The sequence below is a fragment of the Bufo bufo genome, chromosome 1 (genome assembly GCF_905171765.1).
Source record: "Bufo bufo chromosome 1, aBufBuf1.1, whole genome shotgun sequence".
Lineage (NCBI taxonomy): Eukaryota > Metazoa > Chordata > Amphibia > Anura > Bufonidae > Bufo > Bufo bufo.
This window is the reverse complement of record NC_053389.1, coordinates 623,863,773-623,880,777: the sequence shown is the minus strand read 5'-3', so window position 1 is coordinate 623,880,777 and position 17,005 is coordinate 623,863,773. Positions and strand designations below refer to the sequence as shown.

The 17,005-nt window shown below is 43.9% G+C and overlaps 1 protein-coding gene across 4 annotated transcripts in view; it reads left to right on the top strand.

Moving 5' to 3' along the window:
- The window catches only part of LOC120985707 (endonuclease 8-like 1), a 91,336-nt gene extending 77,443 nt beyond the window's left edge, over positions 1-13,893 (top strand). For all 4 annotated transcript variants that reach the window (XM_040413806.1, XM_040413808.1, XM_040413805.1 and 1 more), the window contains exons 5-10: positions 4,544-4,643; positions 4,745-4,869; positions 4,978-5,005; positions 8,473-8,522; positions 9,844-10,249; positions 13,773-13,893. In XM_040413806.1, the coding sequence (XP_040269740.1) occupies positions 4,544-4,643; positions 4,745-4,869; positions 4,978-5,005; positions 8,473-8,522; positions 9,844-10,249; positions 13,773-13,801 (738 nt within the window). In that variant the 3' untranslated portion in view covers positions 13,802-13,893. The remainder of the gene's footprint in view (positions 1-4,543; positions 4,644-4,744; positions 4,870-4,977; positions 5,006-8,472; positions 8,523-9,843; positions 10,250-13,772) is intronic.
- Positions 13,894-17,005: the final 3,112 nt, after the last annotated feature.

The window sequence follows — 17,005 nt, the reverse complement described above, 5'->3', positions numbered from 1 at the left end:
CCTGTATGACCTCCCTACAATGCCTGTGCATGCTCCTGATGAGGTGGCGGACGGTCTCCTGAGGGATCTCCTCCCAGACCTAGACTAAAGCATCTGCCAACTCCTGGACAGTCTGTGGTGCAACGTGACATTGGTGGATAGAGCGAGACATGATGTCCCAGATGTGGTCAATTGGATTCAGGTCTGGGGAACGGGCGGGCCAGTCCATAGCATCAATACCTTCGTCTTGCAGGAACTGCTGACACACTCCAGCCACATGAGGTCTAGCATTGTCTTGCATTAGGAGGAACCCAGGGCCAACCGCACCAGCATATGGTCTCACAAGGGGTCTGAGGATCTCATCTCGGTACCTAATGGCAGTCAGGCTACCTCTGGCGAGCACATGGAGGGCTGTGCGCCCCTCCAAAGAAATGCCACCTCACACCATTACTGACCCAATGCCAAACCGGTCATGCTGGAGGATGTTGCAGGCAGCAGAACGTTCTCCACGGCGTCTCAAGACTCTGTCACGTCTGTCACATGTGCTCAGTGTGAACCTGCTTTCATCTGTGAAGAGCACAGGGCACCAGTGGCGAATTTGCCAATCTTGGTGTTCTCTGGCAAATGGCAAACGTCCTGCACGGTGTTGGGCTGTAAGCACAACCCCCACCTGTGGACGTCAGGCCCTCATGGAGTCTGTTTCTAACCGTTTGAGCAGACACATGCACATTTGTGGCCTGCTGGAGGTCATTTTGCAGGGCTCTGGCAGTGCTCCTCCTGTTCCTCCTTGCACAAAGGCGGAGGTAGCAGTCCTGCTGCTGGGTTGTTACCCTCCTACGGCCTCCTCCATGTCTCCTGATGTACTGGCCTGTCTCCTGGTAGCGCCTCCATGCTCTGGACACTACGCTGACAGACACCGCAAACCTTCTTGCCACAGCTCGCATTGATGTGCCATCCTGGATAAGCTGCACTACCTGAGCCACTTGTGTGGGTTGTAGACTCTGTCTCATGCTACCACTAGAGTGAAAGCACCGCCAGCATTCAAAAGTGACCAAAACATCAGCCAGGAAGCATAGGAACTGAGAAGTGGACTGTGGTCACCACCTGCAGAACCACTCCTTTATTGGGGGTGTCTTGCTAATTGCCTATAATTTCCACCTGTTGTCTATCCCATTTGCACAACAGCATGTGAAATTGATTGTCACTCAGTGTTGCTTCCTAAGTGGACAGTTTGATTTCACAGAAGTGTGATTGACTTGGAGTTACATTGTGTTGTTTAAGTGTTCCCTTTATTTTTTTGAGCAGTGTACTACTCCTTTACTCCGACAGTTGGTAAAATCTCTAATGAATACCTGTTTCGTAACAGAACATACAATACTTTTAGTTCTATTAACAAATGGACAGGCTACACAGGAACCACATTTAAACGTTCCTAAAGGTCTACGTTCCAGCCAACTGCCTGGTGGTGTAGGGCGTGTGAAGTGACTATGGACCAGTCTATCCTTCAGAGAGCTACCGCGCTTAAACGTAATACTTGGATTAGGTGTAAGGCCATCTGCCACGTCAGGGTCCATATGTAGTATGGGCCAGTATTTTCGGATTATGTTCTGAATACGTCTATTCTCCACATCAAAGGTGGAGATGATCCGAATAGTGTCCCGGACTGGGGTCGATTCCTTGGGAACTAAAAGAGTATCTCTGTCACGTGATGGATACAGAATGGATCTATAGACTTCGATCCCAAGTGCGCAAGCAAGTGCGCAAGCAAGTGCGGATGCGGTGCGATTTTTCACGCACGGTTGCTAGGTGACGATCGGGATGGGGACCCGATCATTATTATTTCCCCTTATAACATGGTTATAAGGGAAAATAATAGCATTCTGAATACAGAATGCATAGTAAAATAGTGCTGGAGGGGTTAAAAACAAATAAAAAATAATTTAACTCACCTTAATCCACTTGTTCGAGCAGCCCGGCATCTCTTCTGTCTTCTTCTGTGAGGAAAAGGACCTTTGATGTCACTACGCTCATCACATGATCCATCATCATGGTGATGGATCATGTGAATGATCATGTGATGAGCGTAGTGATGTCATCAAAGGTCCTTTTCCTCACAGATGAAGACGGAAGAGATGCCGGCTGCGCGAACAAGTGGACTAAGGTGAGTTAAATTATTATTATTTTTTTAACCCCTTCAGCCCTATTGTACTATGCATTCTGTATTCAGAATGCTATTATTTTCCCTTATAACCATGTTATAAGGGAAAATAATACAATCTACACAACCTTGAACCCAAACCTGAACTTCTGTGAAGAAATTCGGGTCTGGGTACCACATTCAGTTTTTTATCACGCGCATGCAAAACACATTGCACCCGCGCGATAAAAACTGAACAACTGAACGCAATCGCAGTCAAAACTGACTGCAATTGCGTACCTACTCGCGCGGGTTTGCCCCAATGCACCGGGACGCATCCAGACCTAATCCGGACACGCTCGTGTGAAAGAGGCCTAAGGGCTCAGTGAAGGGATAGTTTTAATTTTCCCGCGTCCCGACTGTTTGCTGCCTTTGTCACCTCACTTTTTCAGCCTTTATGTAGTTGATAGCTCGTGGTATTTGTCAAAAGGATCTTTATTGGATCCATGGGTGGTGTTGTTTTTTTTACAAATACATAAATAAAAGTTATGTTTTAAGATACTTGCTCTCAGTGATTTTAATTCACACTAGCGCTTTTTTGCGGATCCATCATGGATCTGCAAAAACGCTTCCGTTACAATAATACAACCGCATGCATTATGTATTATGTCTTCTATAGCCATGACGGATCCGTCTTGAACACCATTGAAAGTCAATGGGAGACGGATCGGTTTTCTATTGTGTCAGAGAAAATGGATCCGTCACCAATGACTTACATTGTGTGCCAGGACGGCTCTGCTTCGTCAAACGGACAGCAAAACCCTGCAGGCAGCGTTTTGGTGTCCGCCTCCAGAGCGGAATGGTGGCTGAACGGAGGCAAACTGATGCATTCTGAGCGGATCCTTTTCCATTCAGAATGTTTTAGGGCAAAACTGATCCGTTCTGGACCGCTTGTGAGATCCCTGAACAGATCTCAAACGGAAAGCCAAAACGCGAGTGTGAAAGTAGCATTAGTTGCCCATAGCAACCAATCAGATTCCACCTTTCATTTTTCACAGCTTCATTGGAAAATGAAAGGAGGAATCTGATTGGTTACTATGGGCAACTAAGCCAGTTTTCCTTTGCACTAGTTTTGATAAATCTCCCCCACCGTGTACATAGCATTGTGTGTCGTCACACTGTACTAATCTGTGTGGGAAAAGTGACAGTTCACTGTGTAGACTGCACACAATACTGTGTTCAGAAGAGAGTGCATGGACTGAGAGCTGTCAGTAATGAGATCTATATCCTGCTTATAACGCCATGGTTCTGACTGTAGATCGCTGCACTAACGTTAACAGCAGAAATAGCTATTGTGTCTATAAATAATGGATTTTCTACAGAATAGAAAGTGAGAAATAGATCTGCTTATTACAGGTTGTAGCATACTGTAAGACTCACCATGTTGTGGATTGGAATGAAATCTTACTACCAAGTTACTTGCAGGTTCCAGCAGCCTGTATGTAAGTGGCTGCTAGCTGTGCTATGTAACAGGATGTGGGGGCGGGGCAGCGGAGCTTGTGCTGTGCATGGGAAATCCACAGAGCCTCACAGGAGATGACAGCAGTCAGCAAAACTTATAGAAGAGCATTTCTGAGGGCATGGGAAGCAAAGCTGATACCAATAAACAAGTGCAATTTTATTATGTGCTGCATTACGGTAAGGTATGGGTTTATTGATTTTTTTATTTTTTTTTGTTTAGTGCACAAAAGTGTCCATAGCCTTTTGAGTGTTCACTACTGTATATAAATTCCTATGCACTGAGCTCCCCCTAGTGGTGGCTGCAGGCTGATACTTTTATCATGTACTGAAGTGAAGCAGGAAGCAGGAGACCTAGAGCTGCATGGGGGAGTGTATTTAAGTATTCTGGTATGAATGCATTGACAGCTATGGTGTTAAGAACGAGCACATATTACACTTTTTTCTAATATAAGTCATGTAAATTCGGTGAGGTGAAGCATGATATAATTATTATTATTATTTTTTATTATAAAATGTTTCCACTTATTAAAAAATTCATTAGGACTGTCATTGTGTGTGTGTGTGTGTGTGTGGGGGGGGGGGCTATAATATTTCTGTATATGCATAAAGACAAAAAAAGCCACAAAAAATGGATAAAACCAGCCTTGTGTGCTCCTGGCCTCGCCGATTAATAGAAGATAAGTTGCTATGGATGATATTAATCTGACGCTGATTATGTTCTGAGCACAGTACTGGGGTACAGGGAGCCCCCAGTATCGGTCTATATATTACTTTAGTTCTTGAGATCTTCTGCCCGTTATTAGCTGCACTTCATTATGGAGACTGAGGGGATAACACGATATTGCCGGAATACCCCTTTACATTTTCTGTGGGATAGATATTCACTGGTACGTGCTGTTGTTTCAGAACGGAGACCTTTCTCTTAGTAAGAAAATCAAGATCAAGAAAGAAAATCCCGACTTTTTACAGCTTTGTAACTCTGTGCCTTTGGCGGTCATTCATTTGGGTAGGACTAAATTGCTTTAACGAGGTTCTGATCCAAACCATGTGGATATATGCAGTGGTATCAGGCCCCCTTTATCTACTTTTTTTTTTTTTTTCCGTCAGCGGATAAAGGTTATAACCCTGCGCATACACATGACTATACTGTCCTGATGCAGTGGATGCAGTGTTACAATGCTCCAGGAATGAAATCTCTGAGAGACAGCAATGGGAGGACAGTCTGGTTCCAGGTGAGACATAAGATGTGTGCAGGGTAACTTGTGTTTGTAGTAAGGGGAATTTGAGTTGAGGCTACTAACTTTTGGGTTCTGATAATTTTTTTAAAATTTCTTTTGCAGGGAGAACCAGGCCCACTTGCTCCAAAAGGTAACGTTCTCCTTACTGGTTGTCTCATCATCTATATCTGTTTCTCAAAAAAAAAAAACTGTAGTGAGATTGATGGCAAATTCTCTTCTTAAAGAGCACCTGTCAGCAGGATCAATATTATTATACCATGTATGATATCTGGTAGGGTTGCTCCTGCTGATTAACATGAAAATCTAGAGAATAAAAAGACTTTTTTTTTATTTTTTATTTTTTTTATGCAGATGAGGGCTTCAGTGCACCAAGTAGTGTGGCCAGCACTGGAAAGCTGACTGCACTCGAGCCCTTATTTTCTTAACCCCCTTCCTGACCAGCACTGTACATGTACGGCGCTGGTCGGGGCTTTGAAGATGGCACCTGCTGCAGAGCACAGCGGACACAGTAGCCTCCAGGTTCCTCAGGTTTCATACAGCAAAGACCTAGGGCTAATGTCTGTGATCAGCGATAACGACGATCAGACATTTAACCCCTCAGATGCCATGGTCAGTTGTGACCATGGCATCTGAGGCGGCTTTTTCATGGGGTCCAAATGGCTACCACATGTGGCGATCCAGGTTGGCATTTATTTTTTGTAGTAGACTTGTTTCCTTTGAAGGATCTGAGGCTACTACAGCAGTAGCTCTCATGGAGGCCTGCAGGTGGCAGGGCTCCATAGGAACACAATGGAACTGCCATAGGCTGCAATGTTCATTTATTGCAGTCTAAATGGACGAGCGATCTAACAGTCGCTTGTTAAAGTCCCCCCTTTCCCAAGAATAAAAATAGTTTCTTAAGAAAGTGATCGAAAAGTCATACACACTCCAAAATTATATCAATAAAAACTACAAATCCCCCCCTAAAAAATGAGCCCTCACACAGCTCAGTAGACAAAACTATGAAAAAGTTGTGGATGTCAGAATATGTGTAAGGCCCGTAGGTAGGGACAGACAGTGAGCCCTGACCTAGAACCTAGTCGCTTTTCCTTCCTACTTGCAGTACAAGCCCTAGGTAGCAAGACTGCAACTGGTTGACTGTCCCTATACTACTAAGGTGCAGACACACAAACGCCAAGAGACAAAACAACACAAAAACAGGGTCATACGTAAATGGGTCAGAACTAGACAGGCTACGCCGTACCAAATGAGAGACAGAGTGGTCAGAACGAGCAATCCAAAAGCACAGAAACGCAGCTAGTGAGTCAGACTCACTGGCACTGCTGTATGGCCAGGAAGGGGTTTAAATAGAGCACAGAGTTCCAGGATCAGAACCTGATAGGTCATGACTCAGCACTCCATTAGTCAGAAACACTAGCACATAGGAATAGAGCAGCTGAGCAATCAGCCCCCTGCTAGTCTCCTCCAGCACACGCCAGCTGTGGGGAGGAACACCGCATTGCATCCTGTTACTAAGGATGCTGTATCGTCACCAGGAGGCCTGGCTTAGCAGCGCGTCTCTCCCGGCATAGCTGTGTTGACGGTGGAGATTGCGCCGCTGGAGACAGGTGAGTTTGTGACAATATGGTGATGCAGTAGATAACAGGTCGGCACTACCTTTTCTCGAAGTTAGCGGTGCACGTGTCAGTGGAATGGCGTCCAATCAAACAATGTAGTAAGAAGACTGGCACTTCGCAGGAATTTCAACCAAAGATGCGATTTATTGGTCACATATTATAATTCCATAGTGACGCGTTTCAGCACGAATGTGCTTTCATCAGACTACAAACATCTCACTCAGGCTTTATATACACAAATGAAATACAGAGGAACTGACATCATTGGTAAAGCTCCTCCCCCTCATTGACGATAGTAACCATGAAGTACACTGCTTATACGAATTTTTACAAATGTATATTTTTTTTTTTCCCCAGCGGGATTAATTACCGAATATTGGATTATATCCGATTATAAAATTTCGATGATATGGTTACTATCGTCAATGAGGGGGAGGAGCTTTACCAATGATGTCAGTTCCTCTGTATTTAATTTGTGTATATAAAGCTTGAGTGAGATGTTTGTAGTCTGATGAAAGCACATTCGTGCTGAAACGCGTCACTATGGAATTATAATATGTGACCAATAAATCGCATCTTTGGTTGAACTTCCTGCGAAGTGCCAGTCTTCTTAATATGGTGATGCAAAGAGAATTTTTTTTTTCTCCAGTTTTTATTTTCAAAGTATGGAAAACACAAGAAAAACTATATAATTGTGGTATCGCTGTAATCGTACTGACCCAGAGAATGAAGGTAACAAGTCTATTTTACTGCATAGGGAAAGCAGTATAAAATTGTGTCATTAGAAACTTCTGGTTCTGGGAAGGCAGGGAGTGAAAAAACAAACATTTCCCAGGGTTGAAAGGGTTAAAGAATAGGGGGTCATTTATGAAACTAAATTAGGCGTATTTCTGGCGCAGATTACGGTGCAGAGGTCCTTTGCACCGCAATCTGCGACTTCTCCCTACTCAAGCCAGGTCTAAAGTGGGCGGGGAAGGGGACAGGCCCATCTCACCATTTTCTACACTTGTTTCAAGTGTTAGAAAAGGGTCGAAATGTAAGACCTCTCGGAAGCTGTCTTACATTTAGAACTGGCTCTGGATGCGCCGAAGCTACGGAGAGGCCGGTGGTTCTTCATAACGTTGGAACCACTGCCAGGTCTAGGGGATATTAAGACCAGCGTCTAAAACGCAGGTCTTAGTAAATGTCCCCCCATTTATTTATTTTCTTCATGAAAACCGCAAAATGATTTTTACAAGTCGGGTATCATTTAATCAGCAGGTCCAACTCTACCAGGCAGTATGCCTTGTTTAATGGAGTTGATCCTGCTGACCGGTGCTCTTTAAAGTCTAGATGTACAATATTTTTTTTGTTATTTCTCAAATAAAGAGGCAATTTTATTAGTGGTCTTGATATAACTAAATCCTACCAGGGTGTATACGGCTTCTATGTGTCCGATAAATCCTATGTAGTCGGATCCTGCAGTCGTGTTACTCTTTTCCACCTTCTCCCTCATTTACTCACTATAGAAGAGGGGGCAGATAGAAGGATGTACATAAGATAAGACTGCAAGATCGGACAACGAACCATTTGTTTAAACAAAGGCATATTTGTTCAATTTGCTGTTTTAATCTGTTTCTTAGGTTCATTTTTTTTTCATTTATATTTTTTGTTGTATAAAATTAGTCCCAATCAAGGCTCTGTTCACATTTAGTGCTGTATTATCACTGGTCAGGTGGTCTGTTATACAAACAAACTATTGGTCTGATTGGACAGAAGTTGGTCAGATAATCTGTCGGTGTAATGCAGCCCTTACTTTGTGGTTTCCAATTATAACAGAAACCACAATGTATTGTGGGATTATTCATACAATAAAGGTCACCGACAGACCCCATTATAACGGGGTCAGCTACTGCTGAGGTGTCCATTGTTTTTACAGGAAATATAGCGTTGTATGCATTGTGAATCCTTTGACTTTATTAAAATTTGGACTGAATTTTAGGGAAGAAAGCACGAAACAAACGCAAATCTGTGGATATCAAAGCAGTCAAGGTACTATTTTATGGAAAGGGTTGTGTCATCCCAAACACTGGTGGCTAGGATAGGCCCCCACTGTCTGATAACTGGAGATGACACAACCCCTTTAACTGAAAGTATTTTATACATGTATGTTTTATAGGGAAATTTCTGTTCTTCAGCAATTCAATCCCAGCTGATCAATAGCAGATATTCTAAATTATCATAAAATTATAGAAAAGGAATCCAAAAGTAATGTTAACATGAAGTGTGCTGATAGAACTGTCCGATCTCCATATAACATTGCCGGATTGCTGTACTTAAAGGGGTTTTATTCAGGCTTCAGATATTGATGACCTGTCCTCAGGGTAGGTCACCAGTAGAGATGAGCAAAGCGAGCTTCGGATGCTACATTCGAAGCCACTTTGCAAAAAAAAATTGTCATAATACTGTATGGTGATTCATCTCCTTACAGTATTAGAATGTACGGGCTCCGATGAGCCGAAGTAAGTTATTCACGAAGTTGCGTGAGACTTCGTTGTATAACTTCTGTAATTGATTATTACTGTGAAAAAACACTTCAAAACTTGGAACCAAACTCTGCTTTGGTTCCGAGATTTTTCACTGTAATAATCAATTACTGAAGTTATTCAACGATGTCGTGCGCCAATACAAACAGGCTGCACAACCCCTTTAAATAGGCATAGTCATTACAGCAATCTTTGCATAAATCAATAGTACAAACAAATTTAAGAAACTTGCTGTATATTTAAATATCGGAGAAAATCTTCTCCTGCCTCAACACTGATCATTCACACTCCATTCATAACTAAAACCTGTCTTGAAAGATCAGATCGGCTCACTGATGGATCTGGGTACATAAGTCAATGGAGGGGGAGGAAGGAGCTGCAGATTGTGTCTCTGGCTCTCTCCCCCACACAGAGATGCTACTGCAGTTTCTATTTCACTGGCTTCACAGCCACTCTGCACCGTTTTGCTGTATAATGCACTCTATGCTGCTGCTGTTTATCAGGTGGTACTACAGATCGACAAGAGAGGGATCTCCTCTTCTCCATGTGCTGTGTATGGGAGACATCATTGCAGCTAATTTTCACTCACTGGCTCGGGACAACTAATATTTAGTGATGGAGCCTGTAGAGGGAGACTGGTGGAAAATGCAGAATATTAATGTTGTATTACAATATTCCTATAATCTAAATTAATCTTGCCTGGTTACCGTGCTTAGATGATAACAAGGAAAGATCTTGATTGAACATTTGTGTTTGATTTTTGTCTGAGAAAAAAAAAGGTCTAAATGAAAGAAGTGTCTAACTGGAAATAATTATTTGCCATATAGGTTGAGCCTAATGCAACTAAAAGGAAATCTACAAGGGGCAAATTGACAGCTGTGAAGAAAGAGTGCAAAGAAGTGAAGGTTGAAGCAGGAGAGGAAACTGCTGTAAAAAGGAAAAGGGCCAAAATGACTGAAAATACAACTGAAGACGCTAAAATGAGAAATAAAGGAGAACAAGGAAAGAGGTTACCAAGAGGAAAGAAAGCTGTAGACCCTGAAGTGAAGGTCAGTGGGCGACAGTCCCACCGAAGCCCAATGCCAAAGACTCCATCAAGAAGAGGAAAAGCTATAAAACAAGAGAAAGAAGATGTGCCTACACCTAAACCCAGGCCAAGGAGGCTCAGGTCTGATGTGGGCAACCAGCCAAAGGACTCGCCGAAGTCGAAGCCTAGAACAAGAAGAAAATCTGGTGAGCCAAATGTCTGATTTCATTAGGTTGCAATTATATGGTTTCTGTCCTCTGAGAGTTGTAGATAACTTTAAAAGTGTATAGGTAATAACTGTGTCCACTGAAGTCAGTCATTTTTGTTCTTCTACAAATAAGTTCACCTGCGTATACACTACACTTTCGATTTTTTTTTGCTAAAGCTACCTTAAACTGGTATATTTTATGTTCACATGGCGGATTTTGAAAATCTGCCTACAAAATTTATTGTATAATGCACATTTGGGGTTTTTTCCCACACTTTTTTTGTGGTTTGTGTTTTTTTTTTTTTTAAACTTGTGGTATTTAGAGCAGATCCGTGCCGAAAACCAAAGCAAAAAAAGCACTGACCTGTATGGAAAGGTTTGTTTAGTTTTTTTGAGCCTTCCTTTTCATTCCAAAGAAAGATTGTAGAGTGGATTGTGCCACAACATACGGCATGCTGCTTCTTCTTTTTTCTATGCTTCTTTTTTCCACTTGTGCTGCTCCCATTGACATATATGGGAGTCTGTTTTGATGCTCCTAAATCAGCGGTAAAAAAAACTCTTTATGAACTGACCCTTGTACACTAGTATATACTGAAACAAATGATACTGACTGATTATGGGAGAACTCTGCTGACTATATGAGGGAACTCAGTGTTTAATGGGCTGCTGTGTATGTACAGCAACTAGCTACCAGGCACCACTGAAAGGGGTTCCAAGAGGTGGGTGTGCTTACGGATTTTCTTTAAAGGGGTTGTCTTATAAAAACAAAACAGCAAAAACGTACTTTAACATTAAAAAATAGAATAAAACAATACTGTTTTATCATCTGCTGGTCTAGCTCTGACTCTTTGGTGATCCCCAGACCAGAGAGGGAAAACTGGCAAGAATCATCGGATCAGCACTGCTAGAGATGCAAGTGATGAAACAAGGGTGTATTTTGTGTGTGTATATAATTATTTTTTATTTTTGTTTCAACAACTTTCCTGCTGTTAGGCCAACTTCTATGAAATCCTGACACAGATTTTCCAGCAGGTGTGTTACTACAAGTCCCAGCACATACTGCCATTCAGAGTCTCACAGTCAAGTAAAAGGTGCCTTGTGTCCCAGAATTTGTTGTGGGCTACATTTGCACAATGACAGTCATAAGAAAGTAAAAGTGAAATACCGAGCTGACTACACTGCAACCTTGGAAGTGTGTAAGGATAGAAGGCAGCAATATGAGACAAGCAGAGATCTTAATGACTGAGATCAGAGCTCTGTGCTGTCTGACTGGTGCAGAATCATGTTTCTCATTGTTGAGGAACGGTTGAGATGTATGCATATATATCCATGCATGCCTGCAAACACGTGCGGGCATGTATGGTATATATGTGCATACATGAGACATAGCATCATGGGACGATGTGCACAGATGTGCCCAGCATCTGTGCACGTCTGCCCATGGTGATCCCCAGGGGCTCATGCTGGCCCCTGTGGGAAATATGTGTCCCCCGATAATGTAGGGGCTTGTGTCCCCTGATAATGTAGGGGCTTGTGTCCCCTGATAATGTAGGGGCTTGTGTCCCCTGATAATGTAGGGGCTTGTGTCCCCTGATAATGTAGGGGCTTGTGTCCCCTGATAGTGTAGGGGCTTGTGCCCCCTGATAGTGTAGGGGCTTGTGCCCCCTGATAGTGTAGGGGCTTCTGCCCCCTTATCTGTGCCACCTTATATATCCCCTTATATAATCCCCCTTAGATATGATTAATGTATACATGTGTATGGATGTGCCCCAAGCATCAATTCGCATGTATATTATATATATCCCCCCCCCCTCCTACAACTGAAACCAGGTGCATCGGTGTGAATGTGCCCCAAGCATTCACACCGATGCAATCTGGCTAATTACATCAGAATGACCAGACAAGGGTCCGGTCATCCTGATGGATACAAAGAGCTCAGATTCAACAGAATCTGAGCCCTTTGTTGTAATTATCCTCAGCGCTGCTGGAGATAATTACACATGATAGAAGAAGGGGAGAAGCCTCTCCTCCTTCTATTATGTGCATTCCGACAATGCGATTACCATCGCACTGTCCGGAATGCGAGGTGCAGCAGGCGGGAGATCAAAGGCTTCTCCCGCCTGTCTGCAGCGCGTCCCCGATGTGCTGGCCGGCGCAGTGACGTCATATCACTGCGCCGGCCCACGTGGAGGATGGGGGCGCGCGCGCGCCCCCTGGTGGCGCGGGAGTGCGGGCCGCCGGGGGATAAATATCCGGCGGCCCCGGCACTCCAGAGTTAGGTTCTGGGCCCCCCACCATTGAAGAGGAGTGCGTCCTGCGCTCCGGACGAAGCGGTGCGGGACCCCCCCCCTGCCGCCCCCCACGTGGAGGAGAGCGCGCCCTGCGCTCAGAGCAGAGCACTCGACCGGACCCCCCCTTCATCTAGGAGAGCGCGATCGGCGCTCGAGGCCGCAGTGAGGATCGAGACCCCTCCCTGGACATAAGTATCACCCCCTTATTCCCTGACACCCTGATCCCTAACCCTTTCATACCCCACTGTGCAACCCTACCTATTACCCCTACATTGATCCCCATCTCTATCCTATTATGGACCATGGTCTCTGTGAGTCCTGGTCCCTGATACCCTTGACCCTATACACCCCTTGTTCCCTGTAAACCTAACCCTAAATCCCCTGATCCCCTATTGACCCCTGGAACTCCACACCCCTGGTTAACCCTGATTAACCCCTGGTTCCCTGTGTGCCTGCTCTCCCCTGGTACACCCCCCCCCCCCCTAGACCCCTGTACCCTGGTGGCCCTGGTTCCCTGCCTTGGTTACCCTGGTCCTGTAGAGCATGCTTCTGCTCTGCAAACAAATCCTTATAACCCTTCGTCATACCCCGTAGGGACAGTATATAGTCAGGTGGGGTGGATTGTTAATATACTTGTATGTGTGAATTGTCTAGTTAGTTTATGGGTGGAATATGGGAATGTGTAGTGTAGTTTAGGATTGTATATTTAGTGCTGTATTGTAGTGTACTGCGTGCGTAGTGTATTGTTAGTGTATTGCTTGGTGTAATAAATACTGTTATATTTGTACCCTTTTGTGTAGCGTGTACTTGTTAGCGGTAGCGAGTTAGTAAGGCGCATGCAGTTAGCATAAGTGATCAGTGTAGAGCATAGCGAAAGTATTGTTATTATTATATAAAGGCATAAATGGGCGGAGTTATCACAAGATGGTTCCTCCCATTTATGAATATTAATTATCGATATTTGCATAAATATTGGTGATTAATATTCCCCCTTTACACTCATCCACAGCCAGCACTGATCAAGTTTCTCATTCACAGGGAGCACTGATCAGAGCACAGAGCTTCAAGCTCATAATCCCTTCACAATTACTGCTCGTTAGTTCTGATAAGCTTGCCTCCAATCATCGGCTCTGAACTGTAGAATGGTTGACAATCTGTAAAATATGATAATAGTACAAGGTACTACATATACTGTATATTTAATTTTCTATGTATTCTTTATATCCCCAGCTCTACGTGCTGCAGAGAAAAAGTCATGAACGCCTACTAGAAGCCTGTTATGAGAGAAACGTGCTGCTCATGTTTTATGCAGATCCACTGCTGATTTTAAACCAGCTTGGTCCTTCAGGAAAAAAAAGATCATTTTTATTTTTTTTTTGTTCTTTTTTTTAAAGGGTTTCTACCACCTTGTTTTGAGAAATTTAGCTGTCAGACACTAGCGATCCGCTAGTGTCTGCTCTACCAAACAATGCTATTATAATAGCTTTTTGTGCAGCTGTTTCCATAAAAAACTAACTTTTATCGATATGCTAATGAACCTCTAGGTGCTATGCGGGCGTCTTTTCAGCACCTAGAGGCTCGGTCTACCTTAACTAAATGCCACCCAGCGCGTCCCTCCAGCCCACCCATCTCCTCTGGAATGCGATCCTCCCTCCGAGTCAGCGGACGAATTCTCGCGCATGCGCGGTGCGCGTCTGTCTTCGGCGCAGTTAATGTCTGACCGTGGAGATGTCTGTGCAGAAAGCGGTCAGACATTAACTGCGCCGAAGACAGACACGCACGGCGCATGCGCGAGAATTCGTCCGCTGACTCAGAGGGAGAATCGCATTCCAGAGGAGATGGGTGGGCTGGAGGGACGCGCTGGGCGGCATTTTGTGAAGGTAGACCGAGCCTCCAGGTGCTGAAAAGACGCCCGCATAGCACCTAGAGGCTCATTAGCATATCGATAAAAGTTAGTTTTTTATGCAAACGGCTGCACAAAAAGCTATTATAATAGCATTGTTTGGTAGAGCAGACACTAGCGGATCGCTAGTGTCTGACAGCTAAATTTCTCAAAACGAGGTGGTAGAAACCCTTTAAGTGTGATTTCTGTTAAAATATTAAATTTTATATTGAAATGTATTTTTATAACCACACACCTTTTAAACCTTTTCAATAAAATAAATATAGTTTTAATCTTTATACAGTTTCATTATGTGGATTTACTGCCAGGAAGAAAAAAAAACTTGAGTCTGGTTTCAACTTGGCCATTGTAACTTGAGGGATCACTGTATAATGTAGCAGGAGTGTAGCCAAGGGTTGCTGGCTGGTCTCATTCTTTGAGTGCCAGGATTGGGGTGGAAACGGTGACAGAGGGGCACTCTGTCTTGGGAATTTAGCGTAAAGGGGCATTCACATGACTAGTTTTGATGTGCATTTTATTTTTATTTTTTTGTGGATCGGATGTGGACCCGTTCATTTCATTTATGCACACTGCATGCTGTCCGCATCTGTATGTCGCCCCCCCCCCCCCCCAATAGTAAATTTATTAAACATGTCTTATTCTTGTGTGTTTTGTGGACAAGAATAGACATCTCTAACAAAGAGCAGGACATGCTGATCTGCAAAAGGCAGGACGCACATGGCCGGTATCCATGTTTTGCAGATTCGCAAGTTGCAGACTGCAAAAATGATACGTTCCCGTGAATGCCCCTTAACAGTAAGGCCGGCCATACACATTTCTGCCCACAGAACGCCTGTTCGGCCGGCAGCTATTCCTCTTGACACCATACAAGTGCAAGTTCAGCTGAATGTACATTTTTTCTGAATGGGTAATAATCCGCTGCCAAACACCTCACCTGCTGAACAAATGAAGCGGGCATTTTAAAACCCAACTGTGCCCTGCCATCCGACCTACCATCTAATGTGTAAGGGGGCCTCCCGTCTTTCTATGCTCTGCTTTTTACCATACATTGTCAGTGGAGCAGTAGGGTGCATACTTGACCGCTGCTCAATTGAAAGTCCTTCTAGCTATGGTTGGTGCAACTGGTCGAAACTGCACAGATCAAGCAATTATGTCCTATCCAGCATGCTGTACACTGGAATATCCCTTTAAAACCGCCTCCTCTTCAAACAGCTGACTCCCGCCTATCTGATATTGATTTATCCTGAGGATAAGTGATCATTATGTACTGGATGCTAAACCCCTTAAATCCTTAGACATATTAAGAAAAAAACAAGAGCCACATCATGTTGCCTCCTTAAAGGGGTTCTCAAAGTTTTATATATTTTTTTTGTTTTTTTTTGCTCTTTGTATGTTTCTAACTAAGCAAATCTAAAGGGTTTTCAGTTCACTTACTTCATCTACAGTGGCCCTGTTCTCCTAGTTAGCGGAGCGTCACATGACCTGTGATGTCCGCTTCTTTCCCTGCTCTGAGCTGTCTGCCCTATGTCTCCCCTCCCACTGGATTCTTCAGCACAGTTTAACCCCTTCTACCATAAGCAGCACAGACTCGGGGTTGGAGGGTCTGCTTCTTCAGGCAACGAAGAGACAAATGCTGTGCACAGGATTTTCACTCCCTCCTCACCCCTGCAAACGCAGATCTGAAACACCGTTCTCTCCTCTGTACTCTTATGCTGGCTGTGAGGAAATGTCTGCAGAGCATTGCACAGGTAGGGGGAAAATCCTGTGTGTATCAGCAATCGCATTGTACTGTACAGCTGAGACTTGTAGTCCGCTCTCAGACGAGCGAGTTGCGCACTCTGGACTCGCTGCGTGAGTATAAGACAGCTCCTGTCCTCAACTCCCAGTACTGCCGGGGTCGCATAGTATTGTATTGACTTATGATGCTATGTAACCCTTAGAGGTCTGGAAAGTATTGGATAATACTGACATAATGTTGTCAGTGTTATCCAATACATTCCAGAACTGTAAGGGTTACATAGCATCATAAATCAATATAATGCTATGTGACCGGAGCTGCCGCAAATTGTGGAACGGACGGCCCATTATAGAATAATGCGGAACCAAACCACGTTCGTGTGAATGCGCCCTTAGAGTTATGATACTAATTTTGGTGGGTCATTTTTTTTGCGTAAACTTATTTTACTTTTATCTTTATACTCTGTCCTTCAAAGGTTCTACTACACCTTTCCACTGTAGCCGGGATGTTCTTAAATTATGCACTCAAACACACCCAGGCCCAGCAAATTCTGGCACCACAAAGCCAACAGAAAAACCATCAGTTATTAATTTAGCCATCTGGGTAACGGTCAAGACAAGGCAGAATGTTTTGCAACCTCACTGGTGTCTAGACTTTTTAACAACAGCTCTTTGGGGCTAGGAAAAGGTGGCGCAGGTTGACCAAACTCCTTGAAGCAGCAGTTCATAGGATGAGCAGCCTTACAAAAAGAACACTCATGGCAATAATGACAATTATTCCACCATTTACAAGTGGCCTCATTAAAGGCAAAAAAAAAAACTC